At 43.8% G+C, this 15,011-nt stretch overlaps 1 protein-coding gene across 15 annotated transcripts in view; it reads left to right on the top strand.

Moving 5' to 3' along the window:
- The window catches only part of POU2F1 (POU class 2 homeobox 1), a 116,874-nt gene extending 102,655 nt beyond the window's left edge, over positions 1-14,219 (top strand). For 12 of the 15 annotated variants that reach the window (XM_032448265.1, XM_032448263.1, XM_032448255.1 and 9 more), the window contains 2 exons: positions 264-352; positions 1,661-2,108. In XM_032448265.1, the coding sequence (XP_032304156.1) occupies positions 264-352; positions 1,661-1,971 (400 nt within the window). In that variant the 3' untranslated portion in view covers positions 1,972-2,108. The other 3 variants (XM_015879208.2, XM_032448257.1, XM_032448262.1) reach the window with 3 other exon arrangements.
- Positions 14,220-15,011: the final 792 nt, after the last annotated feature.

The following is a 15,011-nucleotide window of genomic DNA, read 5'->3' as shown; positions in this document are numbered from 1 at the left end:
TATTTTACAGCTACGATCAATGCAACATGTACTTACATTGCCTGTACTTCAGACCTATTGCTAGCCACAGAGCTGAAAGGCAACATCTACTCAAGATACTGTCAAAAAAAAAGGAAATTAACTAAAAACTAGATTGAGGCCTTTCATGTCCCCTCCCACCCCCTTTAAAAAAATATATGGTCGTGTAGTTCTAAACTATGGCCACCTTTTCCTAAAAGTAACACTCTTTGTCTTTGTTTCTTCCATGATCTTGCTTCCTGCAGAGGTGCCTTACTCAGTCTCAATCCAGGGACATTAGGTGGTGCTCTCAGCCCAGCCCTGATGAGCAACAGTACACTGGCAACTATTCAAGGTCAGTAAAGCACTTCTTAATGCATCTCTGTTGTACTTCCTTAGCTTTGTTGTTCTCTACCACAAAAAAAAAAAAAAAACAAAAACAAAAAAAGAACGCTGGCTCTTCAGAACTGGACATAAGTGTTGTCAGACTGGAGGTTTTTCAAAATTCAAATGCCCAAATTCATTGTATGTGTCACGGATTCAAGAGCAGGTGAAACTTCAGAAAGTAGAGTAGAGTCAGGTATAATCTTATAGAGATTCACAGAAGTCCTTTAAGATACTGCGTGTGATCTGGAGTTTATTTCCTTGTCTTTGCCCCATAGTTCTAGAGGGATACGTGTCTCCAGCAGGTTGGAGATACGCATTTTATAGCTCTTCTGACATGAGCTTGAGCAGGGTTGCGCTGTTTTGAGATCTGTGGGAGAGCACTTCTGAGAAAGACTTGATCCTGGCTTCTTCTTCTCAAATGTCTTTTAAACAAATGAGTGAAAAAACCTCTACCCCTAAAACTCCTTACGTGGAACTTTAAATTCATAAATCCATATTTGGAGGAGTAAAGCTTTGTTTTGCATCTGCCATGCAGTCAAAAATCTCCATTGGCTTTAATAAGTAAGAGTTGCTCTTGCTGCATAGTTTGTCATCTATGGGGGGAAAAAGAGAGTTGGTTCAGGTGCCTTAACATCTAGCTAACCTTGTGTATTCAAACATCTCGGGGGTTGGACTATACGGTCTCCCTTACAACCCTTACGATTCTGTGATTGATTCTGTGATCTTCTAAAGCAGCTTAACAAATCTTGTTTGCAGGGTCCAAGAAAGAACCGTTTCACAAAGGGTCACAGATAAATATATGAGATCTTAATCTAAGGCAGACTGAACCCTGTAGCCTTGTGAGAGAGTTAAGTTGTAACCGCATTTATATGTCGTAATTTAAAAAGTTACTCTCAAGGTTACATGACCTTCATCTTGTGATAACTGTTGTTTCCACTGAACACGCATCTCAACCCTTTCCAAGTTACCTGAGTGCACGGGTTTTTCTTTGGCAGAAAACGTAGAGCAGTGTTGCAGTAAAAGAGCTGAAGCAAAGCTTGATGGAATTAGGAGCAAGTGGACAGAAGCATTTTCATATCTGCAAGGTCTTATTCACCCTTCGTAAGGAGCTGTCGTTTAAAAAGAGAAAAAGTTACATTTGATGTCTGTCGTTAGTGGTGTAGGGGGCATTCACATCAGGGAAGGAAAGTGCAGAGCCCTGTTGCTTCTAGGCACGTTTGGCATTGTTGGTTACTACTGATGTTATCTCCTCCCTACTTAATTCTCCATTTTTTAGCTCTTGCATCTAGTGGCTCTCTTCCAATAACATCACTGGATGCATCTGGAAACTTGGTGTTTGCCAATGCTGGAGGTACTCCTAACATCGTAACTGCCCCTCTGTTCCTGAACCCTCAGAACCTTTCTCTGCTCACCAGCAACCCGGTTAGCTTGGTCTCTGCAGCTGCAGCCTCCGCAGGGGCCTCTGGACCAGTCGCCAGCCTTCATGCCACCTCCACCTCAGCCGAGTCCATCCAGAACTCTCTCCTCACGGTGGCCTCTGCGAGCGGGGCCACATCCACCACCACTACTGCCTCCAAGGCACAGTGAGCTGGGCTGAGCTGTGCTGCCAGCAGCCTTTTTCACTGTGCAGTGGGATTGGCTGCCAGTGGGGTTTATGAACTGAAAAATGTGATGGTCATCCTCTCGCCGTGTTGCTGGGGACAAGGGAGAGAAGGAGAAATATTCAAACGAAACAAACAAACAAAAACAAAACAGAAAACAAAAGCGAAACAGGAAGGATTTAAAGCTGGGACAGACATTTGCCTAATTTTATAATAAACACTGTCTTTTCAGGATCGCTTCATGGATCGGAGAACTTTCTAACCAAAAATGTAAAAAAAAAAAACAAAAACAAAAACAAAAACAACAAAAAAACAAAAACAACAAAAAAAACCACAAAACAAAACAACAAAAAAAAGAAAACACAAAAAAAAAAAAAAAAAGTGAAAGGACTACTTATCATTTCCAGCAGTCACAATGACAAGTTAAGGTGGGTTATCAGTTCAAACATAGGACGGGGATTTCTTGTTCCTTTTTGGTCTAAATATCTTTCTTTTTTAATTATCATTTTATTGGTCTGTTGTACAGGCCATTATGTCATACAAGGTGTTTATAATCGTATCAATCTTATTGGGGGTTCCTTTCTTAACTGGTACAATTTAGGCAGGCCTGTATTACTGGTGTATCTCTATTATTATTATTATGATTATTATTATTATTATTTTTATATATATAGTTTGGACGCATTTGTCTATTGCTCCTGGATTATTTTCAGTGAGCTCCCACACCATGGGGGGAGGGTGGGAGGGTGGAGAGGAAGAATGAGCACAAAGAGACTTTCTGTCCTAATCTTCTGGGAACGTTTTGAACAGTTTCCTCATCCTTAAATTTGTCTGACATCTACTTAAGAGGGGTCAGAAGGATTAATTTCCATCGCTTGTGCAGGAAGCTCAGTGTAGCGGTAGAGATGGTTGTGTGCAAAGTTCCAGGCTGGTCTCTGCTCTTTGAGCAGAGGTAGGAATTAGTTGTGAAACCTCAGTTCTCCTTCTCTCAATTATTTACACAAAAATGGCCAAACTTTACACTTAGCTTCGTGTGCATGGTTCCTCTTTACTTCAGAGAGTGGAATTTAACCTCCTGAGTCTAGATTGTGCGGCATACCAATGGCTCTTCTGTCCTGTCAAATTGATGTTCCTCTTAAGAACGTACACAAATATTTTAAAGTTACTCAAGCTGATTGGAAGTATATGAAGCAGCATTTACCATCCTAGGTTTCTACCAGATGAATTGATACGGGATTTCAAAAGGCCTGGCTCTCTCTAATCATAGATACATTCTCCTTCGTTTACTTCTAATGTTTCCAACATTGCATTTGGGAGAATTTTCTAGGGAAAAAGAGAAGGGAAAAAGAAAAAAGAAAAAAGCTTCTGGCTGTGAAACACCGAAACCAAAACTGTAAGAACAGAAGCTGCCATCTTGGATGCCGACACAATAGAGTTGTCTCTGTTTTTGCACATACCTTGGTGATCTCGTGTAGTCTCTGAGCTGCGATGCTGCTAGCTGTGTAGAAATGGCAATAAGCATCTCTGAGCGGAGCATCGGGACTTACCTGCCACTGTAACTGTCTGATTGATTCTGATCCATACAGCAAAGAGTATTTATGTGGATGAGGAACAGTAATGGACTGTACAGAAGTTAGATCTGTATATTCTTAAATATACAATCTAGTATCTGAACCAAAAAGACTTTTGAAAAGAGAAGACTGGATCACTGCAATGCAGTTCACTTTGAACTTCCATTCTGGATGGATTTAACGGTTTCTGCCATGTGTTTAAAACTAAATTTCTTTAAGCTAGCAAAGGGTATTAGAAGAGTTCCTTTCCCCCCACCCCCTTTCCTGTTGTCACCAGAGTGTTCTGAAATAGTGAGCTGATGCAGCTGTGTTCATTTTGTTGATGATTCAGGGGGATCCTGGAGTTTCTCATCCAAGATCCAGATGGCAGCAACTTTAATCTCTACGTGTGCTGTGGTTGGTGACCAAAGCACGTGGGATTTGCGTTTGCACTCAAGTGGCAGAATCCCTTATCTCTTCCCCCACTGCCTTGGTTTTGCTCTGTTCATCTCTTAACTCTCCACCTTCCCGTTTTACTGAATATTTAAACCGATTATCCCCGTAACTTCAAAACTAGTGAACTGCAAGCAGGGAAACTAACAAATGTCCGTCCACCGTTTTTGATTTTTTTATGTTTTATTTTTTTAAAACTAAGCTTGAACCAAAGTCAATTTCTAGCAAGCTGCTGTACTAATGGACTAGTTTGTATAAGTGCAGTTCAGATGCAGAGAGGCGATAGATGCTACTGACAATTTCTTTTTCATTTGTCTTTTGTTTTTGTTAATTTTATATAAAAGTTGCTGCTTGTTTTTAATCTTTTTTTGTTTGTTTTTTGGGGTTTTTTTTTTGTTTGTTTGTTTGTTTTGGTTGGTAATTTGTATTATCCTTGGCAGACTTCTTAACTTGACTTTGTTTTCTTTTGTTTGATGTGTAAATAGAATGGCAATGTCAGGGGTTTGTTAATCCAACAGGTCCCACCCTCATCCCACCAGTATGGCTAAAATTACGTATTTTTGGGGTGTCTGATGTCTCTCTGACTTCAGGCTGCACAGCAGACTTTTAGGGCTATGAATAATACTGCGTAAGAGTAAATTTCCCACAGTAATAGCTTCAGAGCGGTAAAAGATACAGCTGGGTGAGCTTCAGGGAGGTAGGGAAGAAGTGGAAGAGGAGATGCTGGTACCCACTGTGTTGGTCTGGAGGCCATAGTGTGGACTACAGTTTCTACCAAAGGAGCGCAAGGCCCACGGGGACTTGTGTTCAGTGAAGTAAGAGGATGGGGAAAACTGCAGCTATCATGTTCATTCCTGAGTCTGAAAGTTCCTACTTACTTTCACGCCTGTGCAAAAATACAATTAATCAGGAAGCTTTTTCATTAAACAAGGGATGCTGTCGGTCTTTGCTCCGATGGATCTTCTGTTCCCTAAAGATTTGGCAGGGTGGGGGGCATGGCTGTTGCATATATGTAAGAAACACAAAGAAGGGTGGGCCTTAATCAGCATATCCTCTCTCCACAGTTCAAAGAGACTGTGCCATTAGCTGTCTGAATGAGTTTTCATGTCCCATTCTTGCTGGTTTGTGATTGGGAGAGGGTCTTGTTGAGTACATATCTGGAACACTAATGCAGCTTGGATGGTTTATTTATTATAAAAAAATCTGCTTTTTTTCCTGACTACCTTTGCATTGGTCACATGGCTTTGGTGTGAGCACCTTAATACCCCCTTTCCCTCCTCCTCTCTACCCCATCACCCTCTCTGGGGCCCAGATTCCAGGGAATTTCTTAGCAAGTCTTTTTCTGAGAGAAACTGGAAACTCAGAACAGCCACATATCTGGAAAGGGCTTGATTTTTAGCTTGTGGAAGCTGACACAGTACTCAAACAGCACATAACCCATGGCTTTACTCACCAGCGTGCTTTGGTTAAACCCCAAATCGGTTTGCTCGGATGTATTTTCCCATGACATCCCAATGACTGACCATTGATCCCAATGCCTGCTTTTCATCCCTTGTAGTGCTTTGTCTCATGGCTGCTGGCAACCTCCAGTCTTTGGGTGTCAGATAGAAATCAGGTGTGTGACTTCTGGGAGTGAAAGGAACGGGAGAGAGATCAAGTACTGGAATTTAGTATTAGTTTCTTTTTTAAGTGATCATTTTGCTGACAGTAAAAGTTGATGCATCTGAAGAGACTGACAACTGTATAGAGACTCTGTAAATGGGAGCTTTGTCTGAAGTTCACCAGTGTTTGAAATGGAGAATTATTGTCCCTGGAAGCACTGGGACTTTCACTGTTGCAAACTGGCTGGCACACACAGAGCGTACATACTGCAAACAAAGTGTATTTTTTTGTTCCCCTCCAGATAGGCAAAATAGTGCCTATGATTCCAGTATAAGCGGGTTTACATGTTGATTGGAGGTATTTTCTATGACATGCTCACAGTCTTAAGTTCTCCCTTTCTTTCTAGGGTAAGATTTTCTCTGAGAGTGTTCGTTTCTAGGATAGTTTCTAGCCGCGTGCTGGTGCATTTGCTACTGTATTGACTTCTCAGCCAGAATGAGATGAAATGTCAGTGTGTTAGAATACATCTGATCTCATCTTTCTTTCTGAGCATTTACAGATGTGTGAGTTGCTTTTCATATTTGCAAGCATTGCCAAAGGACATGTGCAGGAAAAGAGGGTGAAAAACTCTTATATAGCCAAGGACAAAAACCACAAGGTTTGCAGAGTCACAAATATAGATATGCCCTGAAGGTCTAGAAGAACTATTTAGGAAATGGTTTTCAGGGTGAGCTGTTGTAAGCTGATGATGAACTTTTTTTTTTCTGTTAGAAAAATTTATTTCTGTTTGGCTTTAGCAAGGCTGAACTCCTCAGAATCTGCTCTCTGCAGTCACTGTAGAATTATTCTTGAACAGATTATGGCTGCTTGCAAAAGTCACGTCCGTCTAAACCTCCTTAAGAGGATTTCTTTTGTTTCTGAGTTACTACTGTGTTTTTTTTCCTCAGTAAATTTTATCATTTCCCTGTGTAGCTTTGAGATGGTATCTATACACGTGCTCTCATAGAATTGTTACGGAGATACCATGCTCATTACATGCAGAACCACCTCGTTTGTTTTTAAGAGATTCTTTTTGTTGTCCGTCCTGTTGGCTATAGTCACTTGAGCTCACTGTTAAGTTTTTCTTTGGGCAACTTGTGACACCAAACCACTGCTTTGGAAGATCCTCTGTTCCAGTGAGGTGTTGTCGAAAGTACAAATTAAATTGGATTGCAAAAGTCATTTTGCCACAAATGAGAAATTTGTGCTCTGATGAACCTTCAAGGAGAGCATGCTTGAGAGTTAGTTGGATTGTCATGTAGAAGTGCTGCTGCCGTTGCTCAGTGGTTCTGTTTGAGTGCCAGAGAGGTTACTTGACAAGGGCAAGAACAGTAGGAGGAAGACATACTCCAATGGCTTGAATTAGAGACCTTTTAGAACACTAGAGGCTTCAGGTTTGCATTTTATCTTGAAATGAAGAGGCTAGCAAAGATTTTCAATGAAAACAGTATAGATCCCGAAGTATTTGGAGTTACAGTTTGTGATTTCTTGCATCTTTCAGAATTAATAAGGAGGATGCCTGCATTGACCAAAATAGCTGTCTACTGGTCCTTACACCCAAGAACAAATGCTCTCTTGTAGTGAGTTAGTTTTTCGTTTGGTGAAGAGCAATGCATTACATCTATTTTGCTCCTTCTCTTGTTTTACTTAAATTTCATTGTGAGCATCAGATCTAGACAAAAATTTTACACTTTCAATCCTCTGAAATTCTTTTAGGATGATTAATTCCTAAAAAAAAAAAAAAAAAAAAAAAAAAGAGGGAAAGAACCCTCTTTTGCTCAGGGGGCAATAAAAGAACGGCTCTTACTATAATCTGTTGGAGAAAATTCTCTATTTGCATCCTCTGCAATAGTTTTATATATGTATTTACTCCTCTTGCTGTATCCTAATGCTTTGGTTTGAGATGATGTTCAGATGTCACCTTAGTGAGCTTTGCAGTGTGCTTTGGCTGACGGCACGTTTCTCCAGCCATGTTACTGAAGGTGATAGCAGTATTAGTTCTGTTACTCTGTGCATGTTGCTGTGGAGCAACATGCTTTAAAACAGAACTTTCCACTTTGTTGTAAATTGACCACAGAATCTGCTACAGCTGGAACCATACTACAGACGATCTACAAAAGAATCTGATTCACCTTAAGTATCAGTTGATATTTTCTTAAGTAAAAATTAACTTTGTGGAATTCTTAGAGAGACAGGTAGCTTCTCGCGGCCATTGGGTTTTCTTGGGCCATACAAAATAGGGTGTCTGGCCCAAATGTCCAGTGGTATCAAACCAGAAGTGTAGATCAGTGTATTACCAGATTAACTGTATTAAGGGTCCCTAGTCCCGTTCTGCCCCAGATGGTTACATGATGTTTATCCACAGAGCATGATGAGTACATCTCATGGATACGCACCAGAGTATTGGCTAGGGTGGAGTAAGGAGTAAGATAACCTGCTGCTCCCCACTGGATTTCGGGTTGCCAGTTCTCGCACAGCCAACTTAAATTGTTTTGTATTTTTGTAAGAATACCTCTTTTTATATCTCCCTTCCTTTCGAAAATATTAGCGCAATACAGGATTCAAGGTACAGAATGACAGAGGTTCTGCTCTTTTCAGCCATTAAATCTATCTCTTGTTGCTGCTCATGAGCATTTTTCTTTCTATGGCCAAGAGACCCCTTGAGTATTTAAAAGGTTTTTGACAAAGACTTTGTCTTAGAGGGTGCTGCGACCCGCGCCTTTTGTTATTTGAGCAGAGCTTACGTAGAGAGATGTTACAGGGCTGTAGAACCGTAAGATGATGCAGAGCTGATAACAGACTAACTCATGGCTTGCAGTTGCCTAAAATATTCATATCTTTTGTTCCATGTCCAAATGGCATGGTTCCCTGTATGACAAAAGAAATTGTTTCAGTGCTGTTGGAACAATGAAAAGAGGAAATTGCTGACCTTACATATCTTTGTTGTCAAACATACGCCAACACATGAAAAAGTACTTGATCTTTTTTGGTGTATGTATCTTCTTCATTCAGCCTTCATTCTCCCACTTCAAATACACTCTTAGCAGGTACCTTCTCTGAGCAGTTAGCCCCATGGGATGCTGTTAGAAGGGTGTTAGGATGATTGCACTGGAATCACAAATGGTTTTACCTTGGGAGAAGGACAGAGACATCTTTTAGCTGAGTAGACAAACATGGTCAGGTTGTATCAGGTACTTCTTTTCTGACCAAATTCCAAGTCATGAAGCAACCATTGGGGCTGCTTTCATTTGGTTTGCACTACACAGCTGAGCACTGTCCTTCATTGGAATAATCTGGGCCCCCTCCCACCCTCCCCTTCTCTCCTCGTTCCCTTCCCCATCTTTCCTCTGTGGAAGGTAGCACCATACAGCTCTGAGAACAATACGTGTGGGTAGCAGCTGGCTTCTGGCACCTTCATAAAATACCTCAGCATAGCTTAGCATTGTCGCAGAACTGGTTTTAAACTGAAAAAAATCAGAAGAGAAAAAGCAAACTTTATAAATAGTTGAGATAATTCTAGCTGTAGAGTTTAGTTGAACTGATGTTTATTATGATTGATAAACATGATTATGCTGTATGTATTTGAGATCCTGTTTATAGCTTACAACTTTATAGGGTGGGGTGGGGGTGGGTGGATGTTGGGGGCAGAGAAGGGGGTTGACTGTGTTAGAAGGAAAATGTTTGCTCATGAATTTTTTTCCTTGTATCTGTCTTGCCAAAGGAAACATTTTGTCGCTCCTGGGTTTGGGATTGTTGTTTGGTTGGTTTATCTGTGGTCTAATCTGCAGCACGGCACGTGGTGGCATGCAGGTTACTGATTGGGTTGCTGTTCAGGGTCCTTTCAAGTGTGCGCACACTTCCCTCCCTCTTGGCCCATCCTTACTCTTCGCTGGAATCTAAAAGATAAGGCAATGTGTACACAGGAGGCTTGGGGGAAAGAAGGTGGCTATATACTGGGTTAGACTCAACCAAGACGTAAATCCGTTCCAGTTAGTTGAGTTGCACCAGAGCTGAATTGGGTCCATTGTGTTTGACTTCGGAGAAGGCGAAGAATGGTTGTCACATCTTAATCTATCTGGGAGAGCAAAAGTGAAACAGGTTCCTTTTATCCCCCTTGTCTTGTTACTGAATGTAGGGCTTGTAGTGCTTGAAAATAGATGGAAAACTTTTTAAACACTTCCTTTTCTAATAGCAATGCTAATCTGTCTAGACCAAAAACTATGAAAGAAAAACCAAACCGAGAAGTGAAAGCTAACCTACTCCTAACACCTGGCTGGTGTGCCTGAACGGGTTGAAATACTGTGAGACTGTCATGGGAGGGGGGCTTTGAGGGTGGCTGGGAGAGGGAGTGGGTCGTTCTGCAGGCGTGTCTCGGCATTGTGGTGTGTGGTGTTACCTTGGGAGGGGAGTGCGGCCCCGCCATCCGCACCCCAAGGCTCCTTTCTCATTTCCCTTCAGGGCCTATGGCACCGGGGAAGAGGGGCGCATGTGTGTGTGAGAGAGTGTGCGTGTGTGCAAGTGTGTGGTGATGCGGAGAGGAGCTCAACTCCACTGGGGTGGGAGAAGTCCCAGTGGCCTCGTAGGGAACCAAAGGCACTGATACGTCGTCAGCTCTGCTGTTTTCAGAGCGGGTAAGAGGAAAAGCTGGGTGGTTTTTTTTATTATTTGTTGAGCTTGGGGTCACTGTCCCTTTCTGAAAGGACCTCATCTCTCGTGGGTACTCCCACCTTTTCTGCATGGAGTTGCTTTGGCTCTGTGAAGACAAACTGCGTGTGGGGCTTGCCCAGTGCTGCAGGTCTTAGGCTGATGTTGGGATACAGTCAGGGAAAACTGTTTCTTTCCTTCGAGTGAGGAAGCAGTGTAGTCTAAGGTCAGAGTCTGTTCAACAGCTTTTGCGTACGGCCCTCCACTTAGGGGGGCCGTAAAGTCTCCTTTCTTTGCTCCCCGAAGTAGCCTTGTACATGTCCATGTGTCGTGCTATTGGGCTGGGTTGTTTTATCGGTGAGCTTGGTGAGCTCTTGTGAAGAAAGGGAGGGAGGAAGGGGGCGAGGCGGATTGTCCAGCCACTCCTCCTCCGATCACCAATCGGGTTGCAGAACTTCACTGAAAGCTTTACTAATAGAATTGTTGTTCTGACATTATGTAAAAGTGGTATTAATATTGTGTGACTTTTCAAAGAGCTAGTTAGATTTATAGGTAGGTAATAGGGATATTGAAGAAATGACTTCTCAAAGAAAAGAACACTTGGAACAAAAGAAGTGGAAAACAAGGTGTGCTTTAAGGAAAACAAATCTGAGGAAGGAAATGAAACAGCTTGTGGGAGGCGAGGGAAGACGATGCCCTTTGGCATTCCTTAGTGCTGCTGAGGCTCAGCCCCAGAACTGGAACACACCCCCTCTGCCTTATCTCATCTCTCTACCAAACAGGACGTTGTCAAGTAGCTCAAACCAAAACGCGCTGATCCGTCTTAAAAACGGTTCGGTCTGCTGGTGGATGTCCTCCTGCAGAGCTTTATGTAAAAACCATGAAATGCTTAACTTATCAAGGTAGCTTCCCCTGCCCTCACAAAATTCTCTTACCTACGGTAGGCCCCACTTTAGGATTCATATTGCCTTTGCTGAATTTTGTCGCAGCAGCTACTTAAGCCCTATTCCCTGAATGTGATAACATTGTGCGCGGATGAAGCTGGTGTGTTGTGCTATTAGCAATCTGAAAATGCCGAGCAGATGCGGTGACACTGGAAGCCGCGTGCCAAGGGGCAAACAGTGGACATACAACAACCCCCTTGGGAAATAACCGAGAATGCGAGGGCGCCAGTCACAGTGTCCTGAGAACGAGGCAGTTGAGACAAAACCTTCAGTTCTTCTCCCATCCGCTCTCCACATGTTGGCCTCTGTGGCCCTGGTGCCGCCTGCCCTGAGCCAGTGCAAGGGCAGAGCGCCATGGGGAAGAGGTGGAGCCACCCCATGCCCCGAGAAGTGCTGGGAGCCAGGCAGGCCTCCCTTTTGACGTGGGGAAGGGATTGCTGCCGAGCTGCCGCGGCTGTTGGCAGGGGTGCAGTGGGCTGGGGGGGGGGAACCCAGGCAGTACCTCTTTGTCCCGCCAGTGCCGTTGTTCCATTTCCTTCCTCTGTGGTAGTGTCTAAGGCTAGGTGTGAGTAGGTGTGGGGTGTTTATCCGCCACAGGTACAGGAGCTGTCGTATACCTCATTTCTAACTCGTAACCGAGTAACTTGCTTTAACTTTCTCCAAACCCTACAGAGTTGCCAAGTCTGCCCTCCCTCCTCTGATGAACACTGAACTCTGGCCTATAGCACCCCGTGACCTGCAGCCCGGGGAGCGACCCCCTTACGCCTCTGAATGTCGCTGCTTAAAGCTACTGCAAAGTGAGGGCAAATTGCAATTGTATCTTATTTCCTTTGGTTACAAGGGGTCCCTCTTGATTAGTCTGTGAATCTCCGCCCCTCCCTCCACTCTTCCCACCCGGGGCCGCACAAGGCCCTCAGGCCTCTGGCCCCACTGCAGACAACGCTACTCGCTTTTCGACATGACCAAAAAACCCCAAACCCAAGAAAAGTCTCCAAATGTTTGATTTTCTTCTTTATTATTTGACAATCCTAGATCCACCCCCCCCTCCAGCCCCGCTGCCCACCTGGCCAGCAGCTGCCTCCCGATCCCGTTCTATCTTTATTTGAATGTAGTTCCCCTGCCCCCCGGGACAGAGAACCTTCATCAGGTCACGGTGGCCGCTATAAGCCGGGAGGGGGCGGTTTCTTTGTTTTGTTTTGTTCTTTTAAAATTTCCAGCCAAAACCAAAGATTTCCTAATGATTGTATAAACTCAAAACAAACAAACAAACCAAAGACAAAGGGCGTCTTCAGCGCCCAGCCCACCTGCAAGGTGCCTGGCGGCGGGGAAAGGGCTCGCCTGGAGGGGGCCTCGCCGGTGGGTTGGGGGCTGAAGGCTTGGGCGCAGGATTGGCTGCTCTGCTGGGTGCTCGAACCCTCTGGGGGCTGGGTGACGTCGATTAATACACGCTGAGGTGCACTTCCGAGCTTTCCCCCCTCTCCCCACCCCCCATAACTCCCTGGTCACTGCTTGGAAGAGGCTGTCCTGTTGTGAGAAATCCCTGAAAGAAGAAGAAGCTTTTCATTTCTCCTCTAGCTCCTTTTTTCTATATTTCTTTTATTTTTGCAGCACCACTGTGCAACTATGCATTGTATTTCTCAACCTTTTATGCTAGTTAGATGCCTGTGACTTTTTAACTTTTTTGGGGGGGTTGCAAACGGAGGAACTTTTTACATGGATCTTTTTAATCTCAGTTGATTGGGGGGTGTTTGGTTCTAGGGTCATACAAGCTCTATCCCAAAGCAAAATCCAAATGTTAATATTATTAGCCTGATGCAGATACCAAAGATAATTTCTTTCCTGCAGAACCTTAGACTTGTGTATTAAGTACGATTACCCAGCACTTGCATTAGTCTAACCTCAGTAATTCCAAAGCTTAGATGTATATTTTGGTATATTTCTGGGATATTAAAAAATTGTCGTTTAAATTCTTGTTTGTTTCAGTGTAATGCTCTTAAAGTCATAGCATGGAGATAACTGAACTTGTCCTATTCTTAGTAGTTTGAAATAATAGTATTTTTGTATGTTTTGGGTGTGTCTATGTATGTATTAACATAACGGTTTTCACTGCCTAGGTGTTCATAAAGAAATGAAAAACAAAAAAACAACAAAAAACAAAAAAAATAACAAAAAAAGAAACCAAACAGAAACAAAAACGAAGGGTTTTTAAACTGTACATAATGCTCCATGAAGAATTTCCACAGACCTCCAATTCGGATTGCATTTCACTGGTGGCCACTCCCAGCTGGGATCCTTGCTTTCTCTTTAAAGAGACAGCAGCTTCCTCTCGCCATGCGCCCATTAACCTGGGGTTCTTCCTCAGAGCAAAGGGTCCTTCACTGCTCTTAAGGGATGGGCTGAGGAGGAAGGAGCTCGAATATTGTTTTTTAAACACTATTTAACGTGTTAGTTTTTGCGTGAAAGAAGGGCCCGTCCTTCGGAACCCAGCGATAGCGCTCAGTGGTCAGAGAATGGCCGCGGTGTCAGAGCAGCCCCTTTGGCTTCTCTTCCAAAACAGAAGTTCAGTCTTAACCTCCTGGCGCTGCCCTCATGCCCTCCCTCGAGCGCTGTGCTGGGACCTTCGGGTCAGCAGAGCTCAGGAAGGGCCCCCCAAAGCTCCCGTACCCACTGCGCCTCACACCTCAGCCTGAGGGGTCGGGTCCCACGCATTTCAAACCTCACTGGTCGCACAGGGGAGGGGGAAGGTGAGGAGGAAGGCAAAGTGCTGTCTCTTTAAAGATACCCTTTATTATTATTATTATTATTATTTTCCCAGTGGTTGCCTACAGATAGCTGTAGGCGGTGAGAGATTGTGTAGATTACGGTAAATCAGAATGAAAAGGTAGATTTTGTGTAGATGCATTTGTCTGCTGTAATTTTTTATATATATTAAACTTACTGTAATTGTACAGTTCATTTCTGTTGTAAACATCATTAAACCATTTTCCAAGTGTTTTAACATGTATGTGCTTGTTTGTGTCCTGTCAATGTGTCGGGGTGGCAGGCATTCCCCCCTCTCTGCCCTGGTGCACCTGCCCTGGCCCCAACATGGGCAGTCTGCCTGGGGCTGCAGCATGAGGTAAACATACCATTGATGCTGGGGCTTGAGGTGTCCTCCCCACATTGCCCTCCTACATCTTCCCAGCTGATGCTGGGGAAACACCGAACCCAGCAGCTGGCCAAGGAGACCACGCTGCCACCGTGCAGCAGTGCACCATATACATGTGGGGCTTTGACACTCTATTAATTCACCAAAAACGTATAACAATACTGACTTAACAACAGTTTTGGAATAGTACCTGCATTGTCTTTTAAGAGTAACCCAACAACTTCAACCGGTTTGGATCTGCATTTATACATCAGCTTTTATACAAAGAAAGAAGTGATAGTTTTGTTATTTCCTGACAAAGCCATCGCCGTATAAACTCTTACAAAGAGAAGTGGCTGCAGCGGTGGTTGTAGCTGCTGTGAATAACATGATAGGGCAGAAGCTCAGCAGGTGCAGCCCTCTGCCACATGGGAGGTTTGAAGGTCCCAGCTTTCCCAGCATTTCTCTCACATTCACAGTCCATTCTCCTCGTTGTCCACTTCAGCACTGCTGGCTTCTGCCTTCCCAAGGCAACTCTGGCCGTTGCCTGGCTCTTAGAGCCCTGTGCTGCCCGCACGGCCGTGCTATCACATTGTCTTTTGTTGGAGCTCAGGTCTTGTTTGACGTGGAAGAGCTGGCACCCCTCACTGCACCAGCAATGCTTCAC

This window comes from Coturnix japonica, chromosome 1 (genome assembly GCF_001577835.2).
Source record: "Coturnix japonica isolate 7356 chromosome 1, Coturnix japonica 2.1, whole genome shotgun sequence".
NCBI classification, from domain to species: domain Eukaryota; kingdom Metazoa; phylum Chordata; class Aves; order Galliformes; family Phasianidae; genus Coturnix; species Coturnix japonica.
Note: the sequence above shows the minus strand (reverse complement) of the source record. Positions and strands in the feature narration are given on the sequence as shown.